Source organism: Pleurodeles waltl, chromosome 3_1 (genome assembly GCF_031143425.1).
Source record: "Pleurodeles waltl isolate 20211129_DDA chromosome 3_1, aPleWal1.hap1.20221129, whole genome shotgun sequence".
NCBI classification, from domain to species: domain Eukaryota; kingdom Metazoa; phylum Chordata; class Amphibia; order Caudata; family Salamandridae; genus Pleurodeles; species Pleurodeles waltl.
Genome location: NC_090440.1, coordinates 1,263,917,475 through 1,263,941,163, shown reverse-complemented (window position 1 = coordinate 1,263,941,163; position 23,689 = coordinate 1,263,917,475). Strand labels below are relative to the sequence as shown.

The 23,689-nt window shown below is 42.2% G+C and overlaps 1 protein-coding gene across 2 annotated transcripts in view; it reads left to right on the top strand.

Annotated features, from left to right (window-relative positions):
• Nucleotides 1–23,689, top strand: part of LOC138285083 (contactin-associated protein-like 5) — a 1,227,365-nt gene that overhangs the window by 839,070 nt on the left and 364,606 nt on the right. For both annotated transcript variants that reach the window (XM_069224601.1, XM_069224602.1), the window contains exon 13: nucleotides 15,896–16,096. In XM_069224601.1, the coding sequence (XP_069080702.1) occupies nucleotides 15,896–16,096 (201 nt within the window). The remainder of the gene's footprint in view (nucleotides 1–15,895; nucleotides 16,097–23,689) is intronic.

Sequence of the window (23,689 nt, the reverse complement as noted above, 5' to 3'; positions counted from 1 at the left end):
TAGAAGGACAACACAAAAATACAGGAAACTTATATGCATGCTGTACCACTGTCTCCAGACGCCACATCACCAGAGGGTCACATCAATAGCAGAAGTCCAGCGCAGGACCCCACATTCACGCAGTTCCACAATTCTGTGGGGGTCATAGTAACACAAGGCCATGCAGATACCAGAAGTTCAAGATACAAAGTAACATAACCTGCACTGCAGAATCTGTTTCAGATTGCTTTGGAGAAACTCATCATCATAAACCCATCAGCCCTTTCAACATTCTGAGAAAATACATAATGTCATTGCTACATTTGTTACTGTCAAAGCAGATGCAGCGTGGGCCCCTTCAAAGTTGTGATTAGCTTTACATTCCTAAATGGAAAGCCTAGAAGACAAAACGCAGAATGAACTGCAGATCTACACAGAAAATAGAACAAAAGTAATTTGCTTCTCCCAGCAGACATTATATAAATGATAAAACGTCTTAGTGCCAGCGAAAAAACCGGAGCCTGATGAGAAAGGCGGGTTTCATTTAAGCTACACGTGTTGAAAGAAACGTTTCTGTGTAAATCTGTCTCGCAGAATTGAGAGCGTTGACTATCATCTCCCTTAAATTGGCCCATTAAATAAAATGATTCTGTCATAAAGTTCGAGTATTTCCTTGAAATTAGGGTATTGTCACCGTAGCTCCTGTGAGCAGTTTTACTGCTTCCAAAGAAAAACGGCTTCATTTCCTCCTTGAAGAGCCAGCCTTAACTTTGGGTCAGACAGAGTAATGGATTGGCACCTGATAGCACTGCCAGGGCCCATCCTCGTTCACATCGACTTCGCTCAGGTAGTAAAATAATCATGCGCCTTCCCTTTAACGACGGCAAATGAAATTAAATTGCCAAGGAATACGAGGGGAGAGAGGGGAGCCCAGTTTGCAGTGATGAAATATGCGCTGTAAATGCTAAGTAACTGCTGGAGAGCCATTGCTTAAACTGCCTGTTAGAGATTATAGACTGAACATGCAGAGCGAACAAACACGCCAAAGACAGCCCTTGGAAACAGCAACGCTCCAGACACCGTTAACCTGGCTGCCTGTTGCCGTCTCAGCAGCGTCAGTCCCTCATTAGACTAACCAGTGCAGGAAAACATTTTTTTATCGCCAATGCATAGATTATATACAACGATGTATTGATATGTTGTTTATTTGTGTTTCAATCCTTTATTACATTTTTGAAAACAGATATATAAAAAAAAATAACTAAAATAAAAACACACCGAATAATTAAAACATAAGTGTACCGATAATGAATTTCCATAATCGTCCCATACTGAATAATAGAAAGGAAAAAAGAGGACACAATATGTAATTATTAAGGAAAAAGAGGGAAAAATCCTGCTCAAATAATTTTGGAGAGGTAAAGAATAATACTCTATCAAATTTTAAGAAAATTATGTATCAGTTTGTTCACTACATTCCATGAAAAGGAAAAATTCAAAAGGTTGTCATAAAACACAACAACATGAGAAGATTCACAAAAAGAGAAATACAACTGTTCTAAAAAAAGAACCACAAATAGAATCAAATTTAGTTAAATTATCATTCAGTTTGTATATCACTCTTTCAAATTATGCAACTTCAAACATGTCTTGCAACCAAGATTGAATCGTTGGTAAAACATTAGGGGCCAGATGTAGCAAAGGTTTTTACCCATTCTGTGTCTATGGGAAAAGGTGTTCGTACATATGGCCCTAGATTACCAAAAACGTAATATGTTAACTTGAGCCAGACTAAGAGCTGTAGATATCCATCGGAATACCCGCGGAGAGATCCTTTTTAGATTAGAGGTATCATGTAATAAGTACATCGGGGTGAAAGAGAGACAATATTAGGTAATAATGTCCTCAAATAGCTTACTATTTGTGTCTAGAAAGGATGAATCTCAGGGCATTCCCATAAGACATGCACAGTGTCGCTAAAGATTTGCTGACATCTCCAACAATTGGAATTTGGGCTACGTTTGGCAGAGTAAAGTTTGGCGGGTGACCAATGTCAGCGATTAAGTATTTTAAAGTAATTACATTTCAATCTCGTGTTTTGAAGACCTTGATTAGAACTTTATAAAAGAATCATACCCCCTCAAGGGTTAAGCACAAGCCTCTTAGAACTTTTGTTCTTTGTTTGTTTGTGGGACTGCACCCTCTAGGGGTGTAGGATGGTATTACACCAGATTAATCAAGGGTATGATGTTACACCAGGTTAATCCAGGGTAATCAAGAAGTAATCTAACAGTAATCTAAAAGTAATCCAGAAGTAGTCTTCACTTTTTAAAGTATTCAATCCGGTCTCTAAATAATACTTGTAATGTTGATTTGCGTAATGCGACTGATAACCACTCTCTTGCACAGTAGATGTGCTTATTTGCCAGATTTGGTGCTCTTATTCTACATTACAGGCAAATGTTGCTTTGGGATACCAGGGATTTTGTTTGCCATGTAAATTGTTGGATTAAATTTCCCCTAGGGGAAGCCATGAGAGATTAAACAAGGTCATCCAATGGTAATTCCCTCAATTTGTGTATATTTGTAAATTGTTGCACAGTATTGAGTAGTGTGTGTGTAATAAATGTACTCTTACTTTATCAAAAGAAAAAGCACAGACTGGGTAGTCATTTATTGAGTGTCATGCTTGTGTGCTCAGGAATGGGGATTACTAGCCCACACCACCTCCCTTGAGTAAACCTTGGACTGCTCTGCAACGCTACCCTATGAGAGTTAAGCGCTACAATGGGATTTGTGGTTCCCAGTGGTAGTTGTGTGCGTACCAATTTCTTGTGCAGGCCACCAACTAATGACCCACCTTCCAACACAAACGTGTTGCCAGGACCACTTCACAGCATCTGATAAACTGGTCTTCGTGACTTAAGGACGACATGCCCACGATTGACATTAGATCACTGAACATTGACTGGTAAAGAGAGGCGCTAAGAGTGATCACTGGGCAGATCCTCCCTGAAACCAGAAATTATTAATGGAAAAATATTTCCTAATGTGAGGTATACTGAAACTGTACACATAATATATTCATGCACAACAACTATAAGAACGTTTACGTTATTTTCTTCACCAATACTCTTGTCATCCAAGGTGAAAAGAAGTCAGTGGTAATATTTATGTACCATCATCATCAAATAGGTTTAGTAAACAAAGTTGTCCATAAAATAATAACAATGCATGTTATTGCTACTGACAAAAATACTAAAATATAATAAAATACACAGTTAAAATTGATTATATTAAAATTGTGTTGCTAAAAACAAAAATATAAATTATAACAGAATCTTTTCATAAGTATTAAAACATAAGGGACCCCTAACTCATTATTTTCAGAGCTGAGTCAAATCCAGATGCGGCATTGACAGTGAGAAGACTTTTCTTAATAAATAATGGTTGTATGTATGCCACCCAGTGCTTAATTTGTGCTGAGCACCGGCCCTTATTTTTGAGGGCCGGGGCTTATTCTTCTGCCTCAAGCATTTGGTGCGAGCAAAAGAAACATGTGAGAAAGACGGCGGAAGGGAAAAATGAAAAAGCCTCACAAAGGGAGAAAGTAGAAAGCTGCAAGAGTGAGCTGAAGGGGGGCAGGGAGTGGCTTTATATGGATTGAAAAGGCCTGAGATGGCTTCAGGATTACGCCACCTCAGTATTCTGTGTTCACACATTTAATTGCAGCAGTCGCCTGTTTAAGAGGAGGGCTTTGGGCACTGGCACCTTTTTATGTACAAATTAAGCACTGATGCTACCCTTAAGATTTTGAAAGCCGTACAGGGCAATAATATATGTATGGGTATAACTGGTTTACGATAATAAAAGTGCCACTTAGACAAACTGTGTGCTCCTTCAGCTCTTGTGTCGACGTTGCTGAGCTCCCATTCAAAACAACAGGTGTTCACAGTGTAAATTAGAATTATTTGCTATTGTTTTTTTACATCAGGTAGGACAATGCAAACTATCTAATTGGTCGGAGTGCTGCCCTTTACAGATTCAGTTTAAAAAAGCCACTTCCGCACATGTATCAAATACCCCAAAACAAGTTACTTTCAGCAAGAATATAGTCATTTTGGCCCTTATTTATTTGCAGCACGCCTTGCTGCCAAGCTTCATACATTATGCCCTTATCATTTAGCAAGAATTGCTCGAGGTGACACAAGTGTTGCCATCCCAGGCCTTGTGTTTCTTAGTGTGACTTGGAGTTTACCATCTTGCTATTTATTGTTGTGACAAGACTGAATGTGTTTTGTCTGGGTGTTGTTAAAAATTATTTGGGTTTTTATAACCATGATATGAAACACTGAGTGCTATTCATTGTTCGCCATTGTTCAATCGCCCACCTTCCACCATTGCCTCTTCCGTTCCTTAAGTCACTGAGCTAAGTCTTGATTCTTCAATGGCTGAGAAGCTATGCGTGGACTTCCAGAGACAAGAAGACAATGAGGGGCACATTTATGAAAAATGGTGCACAACTGGGCTAATGCAGTTGTGCGGAATTTTTCTTGACGCTGGCTAACGCTATTCCTTAAAGTCATCTGTGCGCCATATTTATGAAATGATGTACAATGACGCTAAGGAAAGGCTAGCATAAAAAAAGGACGCTAGCCAGCGGGTATGCCATTAGGGGGAATGGCACTTGTGGGTCAGAAATGACATCAGGCTGGTTAGCCGCTAGTCAGCCTAGCATCATTTACTGACGCACAAACAGCCAAAAAATTACTCCTATCTAAGTTTAGATAGGAGTCAGTTCCACCACCCCAATGCCCATTACAGGGGACCATTGTCATCTGGGCAAGCCCAAGATACCCATTGCCAGCCAAGTAAAGGCCACCCAATAGCACTTTAAAAAAGTATAAAATATACTCACCTAAACTTACCTGGGATTGGGTCTCCCCTCCTGTAGTGTCCCTGTGTTGTGGGTGGTGGTGTTGCTGGGGCTTGGGGTGGGCATCTTTGTGCCCATTCCATGGTGTTTCACCATGGAAATGGGCCTACCTTCACTCTAAATCGTGATCTGACCCAGGCGTCAAATAATGGTGCTAAGCGGGCCTAGCGGCATTATTCAGGTCTCCTCCCACACGCGTGTTGTTTGTGTACCAAGAGGTAATTATGGCGCTGGGGAGCTAGCGCCATGTTTAGGACGGGAACGCCCACCTTGCATCACATTGGCGCAAGGTGGGTTTGCGCATCCTAAAAATGGGGCTAACTCCAATATTTTTAGGGTAGACGGGTCTAGCGTCATAATATAAATACGGAGTTTGGTTAGCACCATTTTATCGCCAAATAAATAGCCCTAAAGTGACACTAACCATCCATAAATATGAGCCTTAAAGTGTCTACTTCCCCAGCTCTGCTTTCTCCTTGTATGGGAAAAATAAGTTGGTTTGCTTGTGTAGGCACAATTAAGAATCATAGCTGTGACAACAAACACAATTTCCTCTCCTGAGCCTCTATTTTATGATACATTAGCATCTGAAAGAAGAAGAAATTAGATCCTTTGTTCAGGCTCCCTGGCAGCCAGTCCTAGGTGATGGAAGACAACTTGACGGATCTGAGGCAGTATTCCAGTAGAGAGAAGGCAGTGCTGCTAAAATGCTTTGATTGTTTGCCTTTATCCCCTAGCCCTCCAATCTGGATTCCAGTCCTTCTTCCTATAACATACTGGTGAAACAACCCTTTCCATGCTTTTCCGTCTCATTGTGCCTGCAGTGTTCAGTGCCACCACTGGAAGCACTCTATTTGAATACCCTTCCAGCCACTGAACTAGAAGACCAACCCATGTTTATTTCTGGCCTTTTGTAGGTTAAGCTTCTACTTCCCAAAACAAACGAGGTTTCCCTGATTAAATACATTTATCTTCTATTCCTCTCCTGTCCCTTTTTCAAAAACCTGGAATATTTTGTCATTTACAGAAGTCAAATAAATAATGGTGTGCCAAATTTGTGAAATTTCCTTATGCAAAATATGTCAAGTTTCTGAAAAATTATAGGTAATTATGTGAAACGTAAATTTTTAATTTAGCTTTTCTTTGTGTGAAATGTGTCCTCCTGTTCAATATTTATCAGAGAATGCAGTGCACACAAAAAAAGAGACAAAAACAGAAGTACTACAAACAAGAGGCACTTGCATTCTGCCCATTTATTTTGTTCTATGTTCTCTCCTAAAAAATGATTTTTTTATTTTTTACCCAAGCGATCCCAATTATGCCATTCAGTTTAATGAGGGTATTTCATACAAAAAGTGTTAAGTAAAATGTTGCCAATTACAGTAATTATGCTACCTCTATGACACATGCCTATCAAACCTTTTTGAAAGCCTCTGTTCATTAGAGTATTTGAAGTGAATTGCCCCAGGATCAGAGTCATGCTCTTGAACCCTAAGCATATTTTTAAGTCAACGTCACTGTCACATTCATTGCAAAACACGATGGAACAGCAGTTTTTTGTACTTGAAGAGAGTAGTGTCCCGCTACTTTTATGAAAGAAATCCCTCGCAATCTTTTTGTCCAATAACTAGGGTCTGGCAAACATGGCGTCACAGGACCCATGGTGATTGTGTTTCTTTGGATGGCCTTGGTTGAGGAGTGCTGGTAGGAGCTGCTTTGGGACTCTTGATTTAGAAAAGCTGGATGACAGCTCCCTCTCATACCCTTTATCACAGTTGTCCTATCGGGATCATTCTCATCCATTGCTATTTTGTCAGCAAGGGACTGTTTGCCATCCTCATGAATGCTTCTGATGCGTTATTCGTTTTTCTGACTGGAAGTTGCACCTTCCTAGATAATCAAACATTAATTCACTCATTTGAGTCCTCTGTGTGATTGATTGAGTAAGCTTCCTTTGCATTCTTAGGGGCATATATGAGCCTCTAGTGCCACAAAGGTGTCACTTTTCGTGACGCTTCTATGGCGCTATGCCCTGTGCCGTATTTACAAGGTGGGGTTAAGCCACTTTTTGTGGCTTAACGCCACCTTGTAAATACAACCCCTTCAAACGCAGCCCTTTGCGTCGAAGGGGTGTGCAATTGGTGTGGCTTTGGACATGCCACAGCAACACCCATTGCATTTTGACGCTGCCTCCAATTTATGAGTTTTCGTAAACCTGAGGCAGTGTCAAAATTTTAATGCCACCCCAGGAGTGACGTTAGCAAAGCACAACAAGGAGGAATACCTTTATTCCTCCTTGTTTTTTGCTTTTTCTATTTGTGCTGCATTCTGCAGCAGCCTAGAAAGAGCAAAATACCCGAAATGATTGTTTAAGTGCAGGAAGTTGTCCCTTACCGCACATAAACAATGGCATTCTGCAGCACACTCAGAAGTGCCAAATCACCATTAGTGATTGTTTATGTGCAGGAAGAGACACCTTTCCGCACATAAACAATCACAACCCTCAACACAGACTTCCTTACACAATGGTGCAAGGGTGCCTGCTTTGGCGCTCGCAGCTAAATTTAGCGCCAGCGCAGGGGGCAACACAGGGGTGCACTGTATTAAATAAGGCACATTCCAGCATTGTGAAAATGACGGAGCGCAGTGCTGCATATTTTGGCACAGCATCGCGCTCCATCATTTTCCTATAAATATGGGCCTTAATGCCTTAACAACTGCCTCCTAATTTAGTGAAACTTCACGGTTATAAGATTTGCCTTCCTAAACAGCGATCGACAATACTTGCAAAGCAAAGACAGGCTTACATGGAACCTCAAGACAGGTCCTAGTCCAGTACTCAAATTTACCATACCCCACCTCTACCAGTGAATGTTCAACCTGATGTATGAGTAGTCATTTGTGACCATTACAGATACATTTTGAACGACAAGCAGCAACAGTCAGTCTTACTTTTTAACATTTAACTGGGTTTTTTATTATGAGCTAAGATTGGAAGCAATTGCTGCATATTTTCAAAATGTGCACCTGTCAAAACTCCTTTATGTATGTTTCTGCTAATCTGGTCCTGAAATATCTGTCCAGTGAAAGCTGTGAATAACAAGTTCCTTGTTGTGGTGTTCACTCTTTCAGTTCTGGCGCAGCCTCTGAAATGGTCAACAAAATATCAGGTCAAAGAAATTGAATTCAGTAACAATAGCAGGGCATTTTTCGTTTTACTAGATTGTCATAACTTCCTAGGGTATTTGTGCGCCCATGCAGTTTGAAAAGGCAATCAGAGTCAACTTTGTGCAGTTCTGCTGTGTCGTTCTGTATTTTGGTTTCTTTTGGCCTACAGCGCATGACCATGGCAAGTTTTGTTTTTGAAAGAAGGTTGTGGGTCCTTGACAAACTGGCCCAACAACTAAGAAGTGGGAGGAGGTTTAGCAGATAGCTCTGACCTTGATTATCTATACCCTTGTATGTGTTAGGCCATTAGAAGACTCAAGAAACTGGTTGGAAATGGGAGCTGTGAATCTCCCTCACCACTAATGGTTTACAATGAATCAGGGAGTATAATAGGAAGTAAAAAGAAAGTCAGGAATGCAGAAGTTGAACCACAAAACATGTTTAAGGCTAGCATTAGTCAGATTTGGATAATACACGTATATACGGAGGGGCTTTCAGACACTTTTTTCATCCATTAGTCTGTTAATGTGGCATTCTCATTTTCCTTCTGCCCATGATGAGATAGAGCATTGGGCACAGATTGAGCCTGATTCAAGCCTTGGCGTACCTTTCTCCAAGTAGTGGCATTATCCTATTGCACAATGTGCATTTTCACACAAAAAGTTATCCCCTTGTACATTTTTAAAAATACCATTAAGAAATGTTAGAAAATCCAAAAGTAGGTCTTGCCAATCATTGTTATCGTGATGATATTTCAGGCCTTAGGTGGCAGATAGAGCAATGTTTCATGGATGGGGATGTGTTGGCAGAGTCTAGCTGAAACAAAGATTCAGACTTTTTTTCTGGCTTACATTGCAGAAACCTAATTTAAAATTTAAATCAGGCACACTCATTACTTGCAAGAAGTAAAGGCAGAGTGGGAGTTGGTTTAAAGTGTGTGATCAAGGGTAAATTACAGACACAATTTATTGTACTCTTCAGCACTGTTTTTATGAAATAGATCTAGCTTAGGTAGTTTTGCATTTCTAACTGCATGGTCAAAGGACAGATTATAAGTAGCTGTTCTTCAGAGTTGTTACACCAGCATCTAGTAGATCCAAAGCTCTCTAACCAAGAGAGCTAAACCCGCCATTGAATGTGTATGCATCCATGTATCCAAGAGATCCCAGGGTGATGATTACAAGAAAGATGGGGTAGGCCCAGAGAAGGCAAAGGAGGGAATCAATGAGCCTTAAAAAAAGAACTCTTTCGAGCCCCAAAATATCTGAAGAAGGGAATACGTCCCAACACTGCTGACAAGCAGGAAAGTGGGAACCTACGGGGAAAGAAACCCTTTGAAGAGGGTAGGTGCTATGACTGTCAGCAGTCAGGGCACAAACCAAAAACAGGGATTCCTCATGCTCAGGAGAAAGGCTAGCAATTCTGGGCATTCCACTGAAGTGACTAATGCTGCCCTGGGGGAGGATTACCTAGATTAGGAGATTCTGCTATCTCTTAGTTGGGAAGTGGCCCAGATGGTAAGCTGGTGATCCCTGAGGGTGGTAGAAGTCACTTCCAAAAGAGCACAGTGGACGGAGTCCCTGCCACTTCTCCGCGAGATACAGGTGCAGGCCAGACCATGGTGGTGGACAGGCTGGTTTTCCCAGAACAGTAACTGCCAGGAGAAATTTGTATGGTGAGGAATTCCCATGGGTGGGAAACTGTCCAGTCTGTGGTGTTGGTATCCCTAGAATGGGAGTGAACATTCATGGGGTGTTCATTGCAAAGCCTCTTTCTATGTGTGCTGCATTAGAACGAGGAAACAGCGGGGAGAAATAAAGATATTTCTCCCCGTTCTGTCACTTTTACACCATCTCTGAGGTGTCATAGGACTCTGACACAATCCCAGACTTATAAATCTGGCAATGCATTAGAATCGTTCAGGTTCCATTGGTGATGCATGCAAACACCCCAATCAAAACCAATGGAATGCCACTTTCACACAGTGTTATGCGGAAAAGGGGTCCATATTTACAAGGCCATGGAAGGTGGCTTTGTAAAAAAATTATGCTCCGGTGGCTCACTGTACAGCTGGGGCCCTACAAATGAGGCCCACAGTGGCACTGGCTTTAACCCCTTTGCTGCCAGGACTTTCCCCCCTCAGGTGCCAGGCCTTTTTTTTGGCTATTTGGGGCAGTTCGCGCTTAGGCCCTCATAACATTTTTTCCACATGAGCTACCCACGCCAAATTTCCATCCTTATTTTCCAACATCCTAGGATTTCTAGAGGTACCCAGAGTTTGTGGGTTCCCCTGAAGAAATTAGCCAAAACACATCAAAAATGTAGTTGAAAAAAAAAAAAGAAAATGGGAACAAAGGGCTGCAGAAGAAGGCTTGTGTTTTTTTCCCTGAAAAATGCATCAGCAAAGGGTTTGCAGTGCCAAACTCACCAGCTTCCCAGCTTTCATGAACAGGCAGACTTACATTAGAAACCCATATTTTCAACACAATTTTGGCATTTTAATGGGACATTCCTAATTTTTACTATTTTTTGTGCTTTTAGCCTTCTTCCAGTTAGTGACAGAAATGGATGTGAAACCAATGCTGGATCCCGGAAAGCTAAACATTGCTGAAATGTAGGCAAAATTCGGAATTCAGCAATTGGTCATTTGTGTAGATCCTACAAGGTTTACCTACAGAAAATAACAGCTGAAATGAAAAAATCTTGAACATGGGGTAAAAAAAACCATTTTTTTTCACATTTTACACTGTAACTTTTTACTGCGATGTCAGATTTCTTAAAGCTTACTGTTATGTCTGCTGGACCCTTATGGTTGTGGGGATGTACAGGGCTTGTAGGTTCATCAAGAACCCTAGGTACCCAGAGCCAATAAATGAGCTTCACCTTGCAATGGGTTTTCATTTTATACCGGGTATACAGCCATTCATTTGGTGAAATATAAAGAGTGAAAAATAGGTTTCAAGAAAACCTTTGTGTTTACAAAATGGGTACAAGATAACGTGTTGAGAAGCAGTGCTATTTGCACATCTCTGAATTCTGGGGTCCTAATACTAGCATGTGAATTACAGGGCATTTCTCAAATAGACTTATTTTTTACACACTGTCTTACATTTGGAAGGAAAAAGAAAGGGAAACACAAGGGGCAATAACACTTGTTCTGCTTCTCTGTGTTCCCCCAAGTCTCCCGATGAAAATGGTACCTCTCTTGCATGGGTAGGTTTAATGCCCAAATAAAGGAAATGCAACATGGATACATCACATTTTCCCAAAGAAAACAGACCTGTTTTTTGCAGAGTGCCTATCTGTGGATTTTGGCCTCTACCTCAGCCAGCACCTAGGGAAACCTACCAGACCTAGGAAGTTTTGAACATTAGAGACCTGGGGAATTCAAATGGGTGACTTGTGGGGCTCTAACTAGGTTATGTTACCCAGAATCCTTTGCAAACCTCAGAATTTGGCCCAAAAACATTTTTTCATCACATTTCGGTGACAGAATGTTCTGGAATCTGAGAGGAGCCTCACATTTTCTTCTACCCAGTGTTCCCTCAAGTCTCCTGATACAAATTGTACCTCACTTGTGTGGGTAGGCTTAGCGCACATGACAGGAAATGCCCCAAAAACACAACATGGACTCATCACATTTTCCTAATGAAAACAGAGCTGTTTTTTGCAAAGTGCCAAGCTGTGGATTTTGTCCTCTAGCTCAGCCGGCACCTAAAGAAAACTACCAAACCTGTGCATTTTTTAAATGTAGACACCTAGGGGAATCCAGGATGGGGTGGCTTGCGGGGCTCTCACCAGGTTCTGTTACCCAGAATCCTTTGCAAACCTCAACATTTGGCCAAAATAACACTTTTTTACCACATTTCGGTGACAGAAAGTTCTGGAATCTGAGAAGAGCTACAAATTTCCTTCCACCCATTGTTCCCCCAAGACTCCCAATTAAAATGGTACCTCACTTGTGTGAATAGGCCTAGTGCCCTCGAAAGGAAATGCCCAAAACTCTATGTGGACACATCAAAATTATCAAATACTAAACTACCTGTTTATGTGGGGGAGGGGACCTGTGTTGTTGGTGCTGGGCTCAGCAGCCATATAGGGAAACCAGCCAAACCCAAACATTTCTGAAAACTAGACACCCAAGGGACTCCAGGGAGGTTTGACTTGCTTGGATCCCCCAATGTTTTCTTACCCAGAATCCTCAGCAAACCTCATATTTAGCTAAAAAATCCAATTTTTCCCACATATCTGTGTGGGATCACTGCACTGGGAGAAATTTCCTACCACACAACGTTCCCCTCAGTCTCCTGTTAAAAATGATACCTCATTGTGTAGGTGGGCCAAGTGCCTGTGACAGGGAAGAGCCAAAAACATGTCGAAATTGAGGAGGAACCAAACCAGGTCCAAAAGGGCAGTTTGAAAAAAACTTTTTAGACTGACAACTGCTGCAGAATTTTTGTCGGTATAGATGAGACAATGCTGGGTGGTAGGGAATTTTGTGGATTCCTGTAGAAGATTCCGGAAGGTTCCATCACAAAAATGTGGGAAAAATGTGTGATTTCCAGCAAAGTTGGAGGTTTGCAGGGCATTGTGGGTAAGAACATGGTGAGGGGTGCATGTGAAGCACACCACCCTGGAATCACCCAGATCTTTAGTTTTCAGATGTGACTAGGTCTTGTGGATTTTACTACATGGCAGCGTCCCAAAATCCAAAAAGTGCAGCCCTCACCATTCCAAGTGGGATGATTTTGAGAGTTAGCCAAGCTCTCATGGCCCAAATGTAAAACCAAAACCCAAAATAGTCATAAAGATGTTTTAGAGTGCGGGGGGAGAGCTGAAAGACTGTTACCCTCTTCAGTTGGGGTAGGGGCATAACCAGGCCCATACTGGTTGTTAGCCACCATCCCACTATATTTCTTTTTTTATTCCCTGGCATTTAGTAGACTTCCTGTCCCCTGGGGTGTGGATTGGGGGTAATTGCCCCATCTGCCCATTTGTGGGCAGAACAACTTTGGCCCCATTTATTTGCGGTGGGGATATGGCCATACCCCGACCTCTTAATTTGAAATCAAAATATTCCCTGGTCTCTGGTGGGCTTTCTACCCGCCTTGGGGGCAGATGGGCCTTCCAAAAATAGGCCGATCTGCCCCCAGGGGCAGCAGATATGGCCAACTGTAATGTTCCCCGATAGGAAGCGACCCTTGCCCAAGGGGCTGCCCCCAAAACCAAAACACACACATACACACACACCAATTCCTGGTGCCTAAGTGGTTTCTGCCCCCCCAAAGGGAGGCAGAAATGGCCTAAAGACAATTTGCCCCCCAGGGGAGCAACCCTTGCCTAAGGGGTTGTTCCCCACATATAAAAAAATAAAATAAACAAAAAAACAATCCCTGGTGCCTAGGGTTTTCTGCCCCCTGGGGGCAGATCAGCCTAATTATAATAGGCCGATCTGCCCCTAAGGGGAGGTGAAATGGCCTACAACAAGTTACCCCCCCCCCAGGGGAGCGACCCTTGCCTGAGGGGTTGCTCCCCATATATAAAAAAATAAAGTAAGCAAAAAAATAATATATATATCCCTGGTGTCTAGGGGTTTCTGCCCCCCGCCCCGGGCGCAGATCAGTCTAATTATAATAGGCCGATCTGTGCCCGGGGGGCACAAAAGACCTAAAAATATTTTGCTCTCCTTATAAATAAATATACATTTAAAAATAATTCCCTGGTGTCTAGTGGTTTCGGCCTAATAAAAATAGTCTGACCTGCCCCCAAGGGGAGCAGGAAAGGCCTAAAAGTAATTTTGCCCCCAGGGGAGCGACCTTTGCCTAAGGGGTTGCTCTCCACATATGAAAACAAATAAAAATTATCCCTAATTATAATAGGCTGATCTGCCCCCGGGGGGGGGGGGCACAAATGGCCTAAAAATAAATAGCCCCCCTGGGGAGCGGCCCTTGCCCAAGGGGCCACTGCCCTTATTCAATACTAAACAACAACAACAAAAATCTCCCTGGTGGCTAGTGGGCATTTCTGCTGCCCATCACATCACGATGGGGTAGCAGAAATGCAGAGAGAGACATCAAAGGAAAGAAAAGGCCTTTCCTTTCCTTTGATGCCTCTCTCGGCCCCTCCATTTGATCGGAGGAGAAATGCTTTTGTATTTCTACTCCGATCTGCGCTGGAAGGCTGAGCTTCCAGTGCGCAGTGGTAGGCCTCTGATGAGGTCAGCGTGATCACGTGCTGATGTCATCAGACACCACGGGGGTCAGGGTGGAAGGGGCAGAGATTCCCCTTCCATCCCTGCCCAGGGGAAGGGGGTGCGAGGCCCCCTGGGGGAGCGCTAGAGCTTCCCCTGAGGGCCCCTACTCGGATGTAACGGTTACGTACTGGGCACTTGAGCGGTGCTGCCCAGGACATAACTGTTATGTCTGAGGCACCCGAGGGGTTAATTGATCAAATCCCTCATAGCTTTGTGATGACAAAGATGTATTTTTTTTTTGTGGTAGTACAAAGAGATAACAACTGAGCTGTGAAGTGCATGCTTTTAATTTAAATTGTATATATATAGCACTTTCTACCGCTGACGAGGAGCTGAAGGGACAATTATGGACACAAAAATGCATTACACACAGTCTGGGTATTTCTAAAATCAATATTTTTGAACACCATTTTATCTTAAACGTTTTTGTGCATTTTGTAGCTGTCTGTATGGTACTGTGCATATTGAAAGTTTAAAATAATGACTTACACATTCACCCAGCTTTAACTTCTTAGATCTAAAAATACACAATTCGCTATTCTCCACTGTACCAACTACAATTTAATTCTATGTCTCTCACAGAGACCTCTATAGTGCATTAAGTAATAGAAGTTTCATAATCTATTATGGTGCATTTCCCACTTAGTAACACATTTTTAAAATATATTTTGCATTTAAGCCGCATATTATTTATTTGTAGCTAGCTGATGATGAAAGATCAAAAAAGCTTACAGAATATTTTGTTTTTTTAGCCACACCCTTAATGCTGTTCTCATTCTCACTGAGAAGCATGCAGCTTCACAATTCCCATCATTTTTTAATGCACTTCGCCCACTGACCACAAGTAAGCGTTTGACACCCAGATATTTTCCAACGCTCAAGGCAGGGGAAACGGCTCAGTTGACACCTGCAAAAGAAATGAGAAAACATATTACAGTAATCTGTGAGCAAAGACTGATGTCATTTATCGTAGTAAGCCCACCCACCTCTGGGAATTAGCGATACCTGTGTTATTGGTAATTCTAATGGTAGGACATTGTGGGCCGAATACGGCATCACTCATAATGGGCCCCTAAGTTGACCAGCACTGGGAAAGTATTTCTTCTTTAACTACGTGGCTGTTAAGATGTCCATACTTCATGCGAAAGCTGAACAATTTATTGTTCTAGAAGAACTGTAAGGACATCTGCCAGTTCCAACCCTGAGATGCCCAACACGTGCTTTTCGAATCGTACAAGCGAACTTTCACAGGTGCTATGATTGTCTCCTCAAAAATATTTGACTTTCATACAGAGAAGCGCTGTCTGGATCACTTGTTATTAAATTATCAAAAAAGTGTTATTGTGTCATTTTTTTAGCGAGCCGTTAAGACTGGACGTTAAACTAAACATATTTACTTGTGAAGTTAGGATTGTTTTGAAGCACCTCAACCCTTAGCTACCATGTTAAGCCTGTCTTTTAGTTGTGCAAACACCACTGAAACACGACCGTGAATATTTCTGCATCTCCCCTCCATGTTTATCATTTATTTTCTAACTCTAGTACTTTCGCTTTTGCAGAAGATAAGATATGGACTGTGATGGGCCACAATAAAACAGAGCTCACCAGTGTTCAAGGGTATACCACCGAGCGCCCATACTCCATGTCCTTCAACTACGGCAGCAGCAGGCAGCAGCTGGACGCCATGATAAACAGTGCAGAGTACTGTGAGCAGGAGGTGGCCTATCACTGCCGGAGGTCACGGCTACTTAACAGCCCCAGTAAGTAACCAAGCTGCAATACTTTCAGGTAAAATTGTATTATTGTGCACCTGGCTGGCACCTCTAGCTAGTGACAAGAAAGGAACAGGTTACGTAGATTTCAACTCACTGAGCTCTTGGCAAACAGATTGTCAGATGTAATTATGTGCTGAATCACGTTTCTGACACACGTTCAAGCGTAAATATTAAATACCTGATTGACGTGAGTAATACTTGGAAGATGTGCTGCGAAGAGGTACATAAGTGGATTTAAGAATATATTAAGGGTCTATTTTTGACGTGTTCTTGTGATTTGATTAGTGACATATCTAGAGGTGAAATTTAATTGAGGCACACATTGAGCCACAAATAAGAGTTCTGGGACCACCTGCAAATCTCTCTCTCTCTCTCTCTCTCTCTCTCTCTCACACACACACACACACACACACACACTCTCTCTCTCACTAGCAAATTACACGCACACACACGCTCACTCTCTCTCCCTCTCTCTCTCAAACACACACGTGCGAGCACACACACACACACACACACTCTCGCTCTCTCTCTGTCACTCACCTGCAAATTACACCCACACACACACACACTCTATCTCTCTCTCTCTCTCCCTCTCTCTCCCTCTCGCTTTCTCTCTCTGTCACTCACACTGGGATTAAAAAGTATAGGACACCTATGTAATCTATAGGGAGAATATGCAGGTAAATGTGTGCTATGATCAACCATGATACCATTAATATGAGAAGGTGGAAGTAAACATGAAAACGAGGACAATTTATGATTATAGTGAAGCTGCACATGTTCGATATAAATACATATTTCTAGTGACAGAAAGATGATGAGAGAGTAGACCAATGTCTGATTCTTTAGATAAATAATGAACTTGCAATTTAGATTGGTACTGAGAAAGAGAGGAAATAAAAGTGGACAGTAAGGAACAGGTATAATCAATGTAACTCCAAGAAGGCTTTGGTATTTGGATAACTGCATATTACGCATATCTTCTCCATTTAGCACAGTGTAAAAACACAAAAAAATCAGGTGTATGGCTTCTGACCTCCTGTTTTGATCCTGTGCTGGACTCAGTTTTTGCTGGCTTTAGGCCTGTGGGCACTTTACTACTGCTGACCAGTGCTAACGTGCAAGTGCTCTTTGTCTGTTTGACTGGTAATTGGTATAGCCATGATTGGCATATTTGGATTATTAAGAAGTCCCTAGTACAGTGCACCATGTGTGCCCAGGGCATGTAAATCAAGTGCTACTAGTGAGCATGCAGCACTGATTGTGCCACCCACGAGTAGCCCTGTAAACAGTCTCAGACCTGCCACTGCAGTGTCTGTGTGGGCAGTTTGCAACTGCCAGTTTGGCCTGGCAAGTGTACCCTCTTGCCAGGCCCAAATCCTCACTTTTACTACATGTACATCACCCCTAAAGTAGGCCCAAGGGAGCCCTATGGGCAGGGTGCAGTGTATTTAAAAGGTAGTACAGGTATTGGTGTGTATTACATGTTCTGTTTTTCACTATCGCAAGACCTGTCTCTCCTATAGGTTAATGGGGAAATTGCCTTGAAATGTCTTTTAAGTGTAATTTCTCATTGGAAGGTGATAGTGATATGGAGTCTGGGGTCTTTGAACTCACAATTTAAAAATACATCTTTTTGTGAAGTTGGCTTTTAAATTGCAAGTTTCAAAATGCCACTTTTAGAAAATGGGAATTTTCTTGTTTAACCATTTTGTGCCTCTGTCTAACTGTGGAATACACATCTGGGTCAGGATGACAGTTGGGCTTTTGAGACTTCACTCTAGACAGTGACACAAAGGGAGCTAAGGTGTGGCTTGCATATCCTGATGGGTCTTCCAGGGCTAGAGAGGTGGAAGGAGCTGACACCTGCACCTGAATAGGGCTGTGCCTGTCCTTACACAAAGCAGTCTCCAACCCCCTGGAGTGAATTGAGTCCAGGACAGGAAAGACAGAGACTTGTGCACTACAAAGACTTTCCTTTGAAGTCTGCCTACTTCAAACATTCATCGGGGAGAAGAGCTGGATGATGTTGAAGGAACTGCAAATTTGCTGTGCTGGTCTGCTGCTTGCTGCTTATGTCCTGGGAGTAAATAAACTGGACTCAACTTTTTATATCCTGCTTTCCAAGGTTCTTCAAGGGTTTGAACTGAGCTTGCCTCCTGCAGTGCCATCTGCCAGTGCCTGGGCTCTTCTGCTGAGAGTCCTGACTTGCCAAGTCGTGTCAAACCCAGTCCCTGGGCCCCTGGAAGTGGAAGATGATGACCTGAGGAAAAATCCACGCACCGGGCCATTGAGACAGAAAATGTTACACAGTGTCTGTACCCCAGCTAAAAAATCGATGCAGAACCATTCTCACAACTGGGGATTTGACACATCTCTTGCTTCAGCGTATATTCATCTTTGCCATGCATCTGGATTTTCCACGCATCACCCCTGTCCTTCATTTTCTTCATCAACGCTGCACCACCGTAAGGATTCCATGCATCCTCGTTCCTGCGAGGAAAAGAATGAACGCATCGCCAACTTGGGGGAAAGGAATCAATGCATTGCCCATCCGATTGGAAAAGAATCAACACATTGCTTGCTTTTCCGGCACATCTCCTCCTTTGCTTTTGACACATCCAAGGTACTGTTTCTTAAAAGGATACAGCCATTGATTCTTCAGGATTAAAATCTGTTAAAACTTTAAAAGTGATACCTCTACTTGTGTATGTTGGATTTTCTGTCATTTTGGTCATTTATCGGAGATGAATATTGGCTACTTTTCTAAATTGGTTTTGAGAGCTTTTGTGGTGTTATCACTATGTTTACTGTGCATATGTATACAAATACTTTACACATTGCCTCTGAGGTAAGCCTGACTGCTTGAACCAAGCTACCCAAGGGGGTGAGCAGGGGTTATCTAAGGTGTGTGACTCCCTTACCCTGACTAGATTGAGAGTCCCTACTTGGACAGGTTGTAAACTGATTGCCAACTAGAGACCCCATTTCTAACATTGCGGATCATAAATTCTTTTTTGGAGCTCAGATTCTTCCCATGGGACAAGCCTGCAGGGTGTAGACAAAAAGATCCCCAGGTGGCTGGATACCTTCTGCATGATGTCATACTGAATTTGATTTGCCTCTGCAGGAAGAACATAGCAGGGGCAACTTGAATCATTGGCCAATTGGTGATGCACATTCATTGGATTGGCTTGGCAGGTTGGTCACAGTCTCCCATAGCAAAGAGCGGGGTAAAGAAAAAAGGGTTGTAATCCCCAGATTTCAGCATTTATTAGGAGGAGTGCATTTTACCACCAGCTAAGGGGGGGACAAAACCTTGGGGTTAAAGGTGGCAGACCTGTAATCTTGTTTACACTTTCACTGTAGAGAATGGCACAATAAGTGCTGCAGTCCACTGGTGGCATTTGACTTACAGGCCCTGGCTACACTATGGTACCATATAGTGGTGACTAGATCAGTTAAAAATTCTGATTAGTGGTATGTCAGTTTCATTATTTTGAAAGGGTGAGCACAGGTGCTTTACTATTGGTTAGCAGGAGTAAAGTGTACAGAGTTCCACAACCAGCAAAAACAGCAAAGGCAAAAATCTGGAGGTTTCAAACATACACAATTTTTTACAAAATGTTCATGAAGTATGTAACTGCCACAAGACAGATGGGCAAAACACGTTTCATGCAATATGCATGATTTCCTGTAAATGTTCAGGAATTTTATCTATATTTCCCAAACAAAATATTGCAAAATTACATACATCTCTGGTTGGTAGGTGCTTAAACGTCTAGGCCAACTTTCTACAGAATAACACACCTACCGACCCCTCTTCCTGTTTGGACTCTACCCATGTACAAAGGTGTTGCTGTGGTAAAGCTCTTAGATTGTTTTAGAAACATGTAAATTGTACTGAGGGTTTAATCTGTTGGATTACCACAGAATTATGCAAATAGAGCATGGAATTCTTGTACCAGAGGCATACTAGATGTTGGAGGATATTTATATTCTACATAGTTTATTTACCAATATATGTACTCTAAGGTACCAAGAACATTATGACGAAGAATGTTATGTCACCAAATTAATATCTACTGCTTCTAAGTATCTGTTTAACACACTATATAAAAGCTATGATGGATAACTAAAATGATTTATTGTTCTCAGGCCAAACCAGGTCTTCACACCTATTGCAGTTAACACACATCGCTGAACACAATTTCACCTCACCTAGTGACTGAAATTAACAACATTAGCATATTGCTTTGAATAGTGCATCTCCTGTATCACTGAGTGATGTTTTAAATGGAATCCAGTGACGCTACACAGAACAAATTATTTGCTAAATTAATTGACATTAAGCAGTGAGAATCAGCTCATTAGCCTCATTATCAGCATTTGAATTTACTGGTTCAATAAAGTTGTGACTGGGTCTGGTTTCCTAGTGAATTAATTCATCAAGTATATTAATCCATGTTTGACCTCATGGTCACAGGTTTTCAATCCTTGCTGGCCCACTCAGCATTTCGTCCTCCTGGGGTCAATACAATGAGTATCACTGAGTTGGGTAATAAAAATATGTTGTTTTAGCACCAAGATTTCAATTAGTATGATACTGCACTTTTCAAATACACTCCTAACATATGCTACTAATAATGTATATGGCTTGTGGTCAAACAAATGAGGTAAGGAAAATAATGTGGGGGTATATTTTCCTGCTGTTGATCAAGTGCACTTTCTTATACCTCAATATTCTAGTGTAGTCATCTATCAGATTGCACCATTGGTCATATGGACCTTACGTTTTCAACCAAAAATGTCTAAAAGGAGCTAACATCTGCATAAAACTTTGATTACAAGCGAGCAATTGGTCTCTGTCAAAACAGCAGAGTGTATGGTGTCCAGACCACACACCATTAATTATTATTAACAAATGTAGTTAAAGTTACAAATCAATAAATCAGTAAATCAATTTATCAAAATGCATTCATATCAATTCAATCATGCAAACAAAATGTGTATGTTATGATAAAACAAGTTACAAAGTACAGAACAAAAAATAGATTGGTTTTGTCACGTAGGTTCTCACTATCCTAATGAGACTACAGGATTCGGGCGGCAGAATCATTTGTGCTGCAGGGGACTGAGTCTGATCCAGCACCATGTGACACCTGTCGGCCTAATCCGGGTTCGTTCCGGCTAACTAGTAATGCCTCATCTCCACCCAAGAGCAGGGATGATTGGGGCAACCAGGCGCATGATATACATGACTCCTCAGGGGAATCATGGTCCCTCAGATCTCATCCGTTTCTCTCAGGTACATTAGACTCACATAGGCAAGGACAATCAGAGGCAGAGTAAAGTTCAATAAGGTTTTATTGAAGTTACTGCATCTTAGATAATAAAGCATGTACTACAATAACTAGGACGATGAAGCACAATAAGACTAAAATTGTGACAAGGAGAGTAAAACACAAGAATAACGCTATCATACTGTCACTATGGTTTGTAGGGATATTTCCTACCTAAGCTGTTAGAGCACAGCATGTTAAGCTCTAATTCTGCCTTTCAGGTTCCCCCTGGGAAGACATCATCCCTCCTACCTGAGCAAGAGGCCTGTAGTCTACATAAGCAGCTGTAGCAAAGCGATCAGCATACAGTCGTGGTTAACTGGCTGGAATCTCCCTCTAACGTACATGGGCCAAAGTACTGTTTTTATATTAAAATATATGATGTAACAAGAAAGGATCACCACATAAGAGTATGTATGTTTCTGTGAACATTGGAGACAAAGTGTTCCACTTTTGCTTACAACCTATCTTACTTCAGCCTTGAGGAAAGCACAGAGTGGAAGAAATGTCTTGTTTAAGGACGCAGTGCTGACCTGGGTGAAGAACAGCTAGATGGAGAAAATAAAACAAGACTGCAAAAGTGGCTAATGTTAAAATGATATAACAAAGCTATATAAAATACATCTAGATTAAAGAGCACAGCGGCAGGTTTAGTTTGCTAAAATAACGCCTATAAAACAATAGCTAAAATGGCTACTCAACACCCTCCCATTGTCAGTTCAAAGGTGGTTCAAAGCCTAATTTAATATATAAAAGCTACTAAAATTCATCTTAAAGCATATATATATATATATCACCACAGATTCTTGTAACCACAAGAAAAGGTCAGGACACTTCCAGATGAATGTAAAGAAATTTACTGACACACAGATTCTTCCTCAATATATATATATGTATGACAAGTTAAAAGACACAAGCAGTATGGAAAGGACAATTTAAAATATTAACTGTGGCATTGAAAAGCCGAATTTCAAAAGTCAGAGTCAGTTTTAAAGTCGCCAATTGAATCTGGGATAATTGAAGATAAGAAATCTTCAACTTCGGCAGGTGGTAAAGAAGGAAGTTCATCGCCAAGGAGAACCAAGGAGCATTCATGTTCCAAAGCCTGAGCTCCAGCTGAGGCAGCAGCATTCCGTGGTGTGCCCAACAGTGAGTTTAGAGCTGTTTGATCCAGAAAGAGCAACTCATAAACAGCTTCAAGTAGCAAATACACCCTCAAAGTGCATGTCTGATAATGAGTCCTCAGCTAGAACATCAACTGATCAGCGTCCAAGAGAGGGGACATGGTGGGTTGCGTAGCGGCGTAACCCGCTAGACGCACTCTCACCGCGCTTGGGGGCGTGGCACGTGTAAGCAGCAGGGATCGGCTGGATGTGCCGCCCGACTCCACGTTTGGCTTCTCGGAGCCCTCGAGACTCGGAAACCCGGCAAATCCAGGCTCCGGGTGAGGCACTCGGCGGGAGGCTCCGGCATTGGGGCCGAGCCGCGCTGGAGCTCCGCCGGGCAAGAAAGGGCTCAGCGAGGATTCCCCTTCGGGGGAATCCGGGCAGAGCCAGTATCGGCAAGGCTCCCGGGAAGGAGTCCCGGGAGCCAGACAGTGCAGCTACACGCCGGTTTTCACCCTCGACAAAAGGAAAGACAAGTAAGGTGGCCGGGGCGGTGGAGGCCAGGAGTATTACAAAATTCAGTATTAATAAAGCCCCTGGGAAAGTGTTCCGGGATAGTGCGGTAGCACGCTCTTTTTCACTTTTAAATACAGGAGGGATAAGTAAAGTGGCGGAGGCTTTGGGGGTTAGAGACAGTGCAAAAAAAAGTTTGTCCCCATCCTTGCCTTCTGTTAACATTTTGCAGGGGAGGAGGCGGAGTTTGGAAGAGGAGAAAAGAGATAAGGAGGTTATTGATGGACAGGATAAGATCCAAGGCAAAACTTCTGATTTATCGAATTGTTTATTTAAAGTCAAGAAAAGAGGAAGTGAGGGAAAACTAGGGAAGAAATATAACAATAAACCTGCGCCCTCGTTAAGAGCTTATTTTAAGACTAAGCCAGAAGACATTGCGCTGATACCTGGTCAAGGAAAAATGGATACTTATATGATTAAGGATACTAGAAACGATACAGACTCCGTTGAGGGAGGTATGAATGATCCCCCCCCCTTCGACTAATATTTCGGCTCACCAAGTGGATAAACAAGTTGGTTCGGATCTTATATTGAGGCAAGATGGTGACTTACAGGAG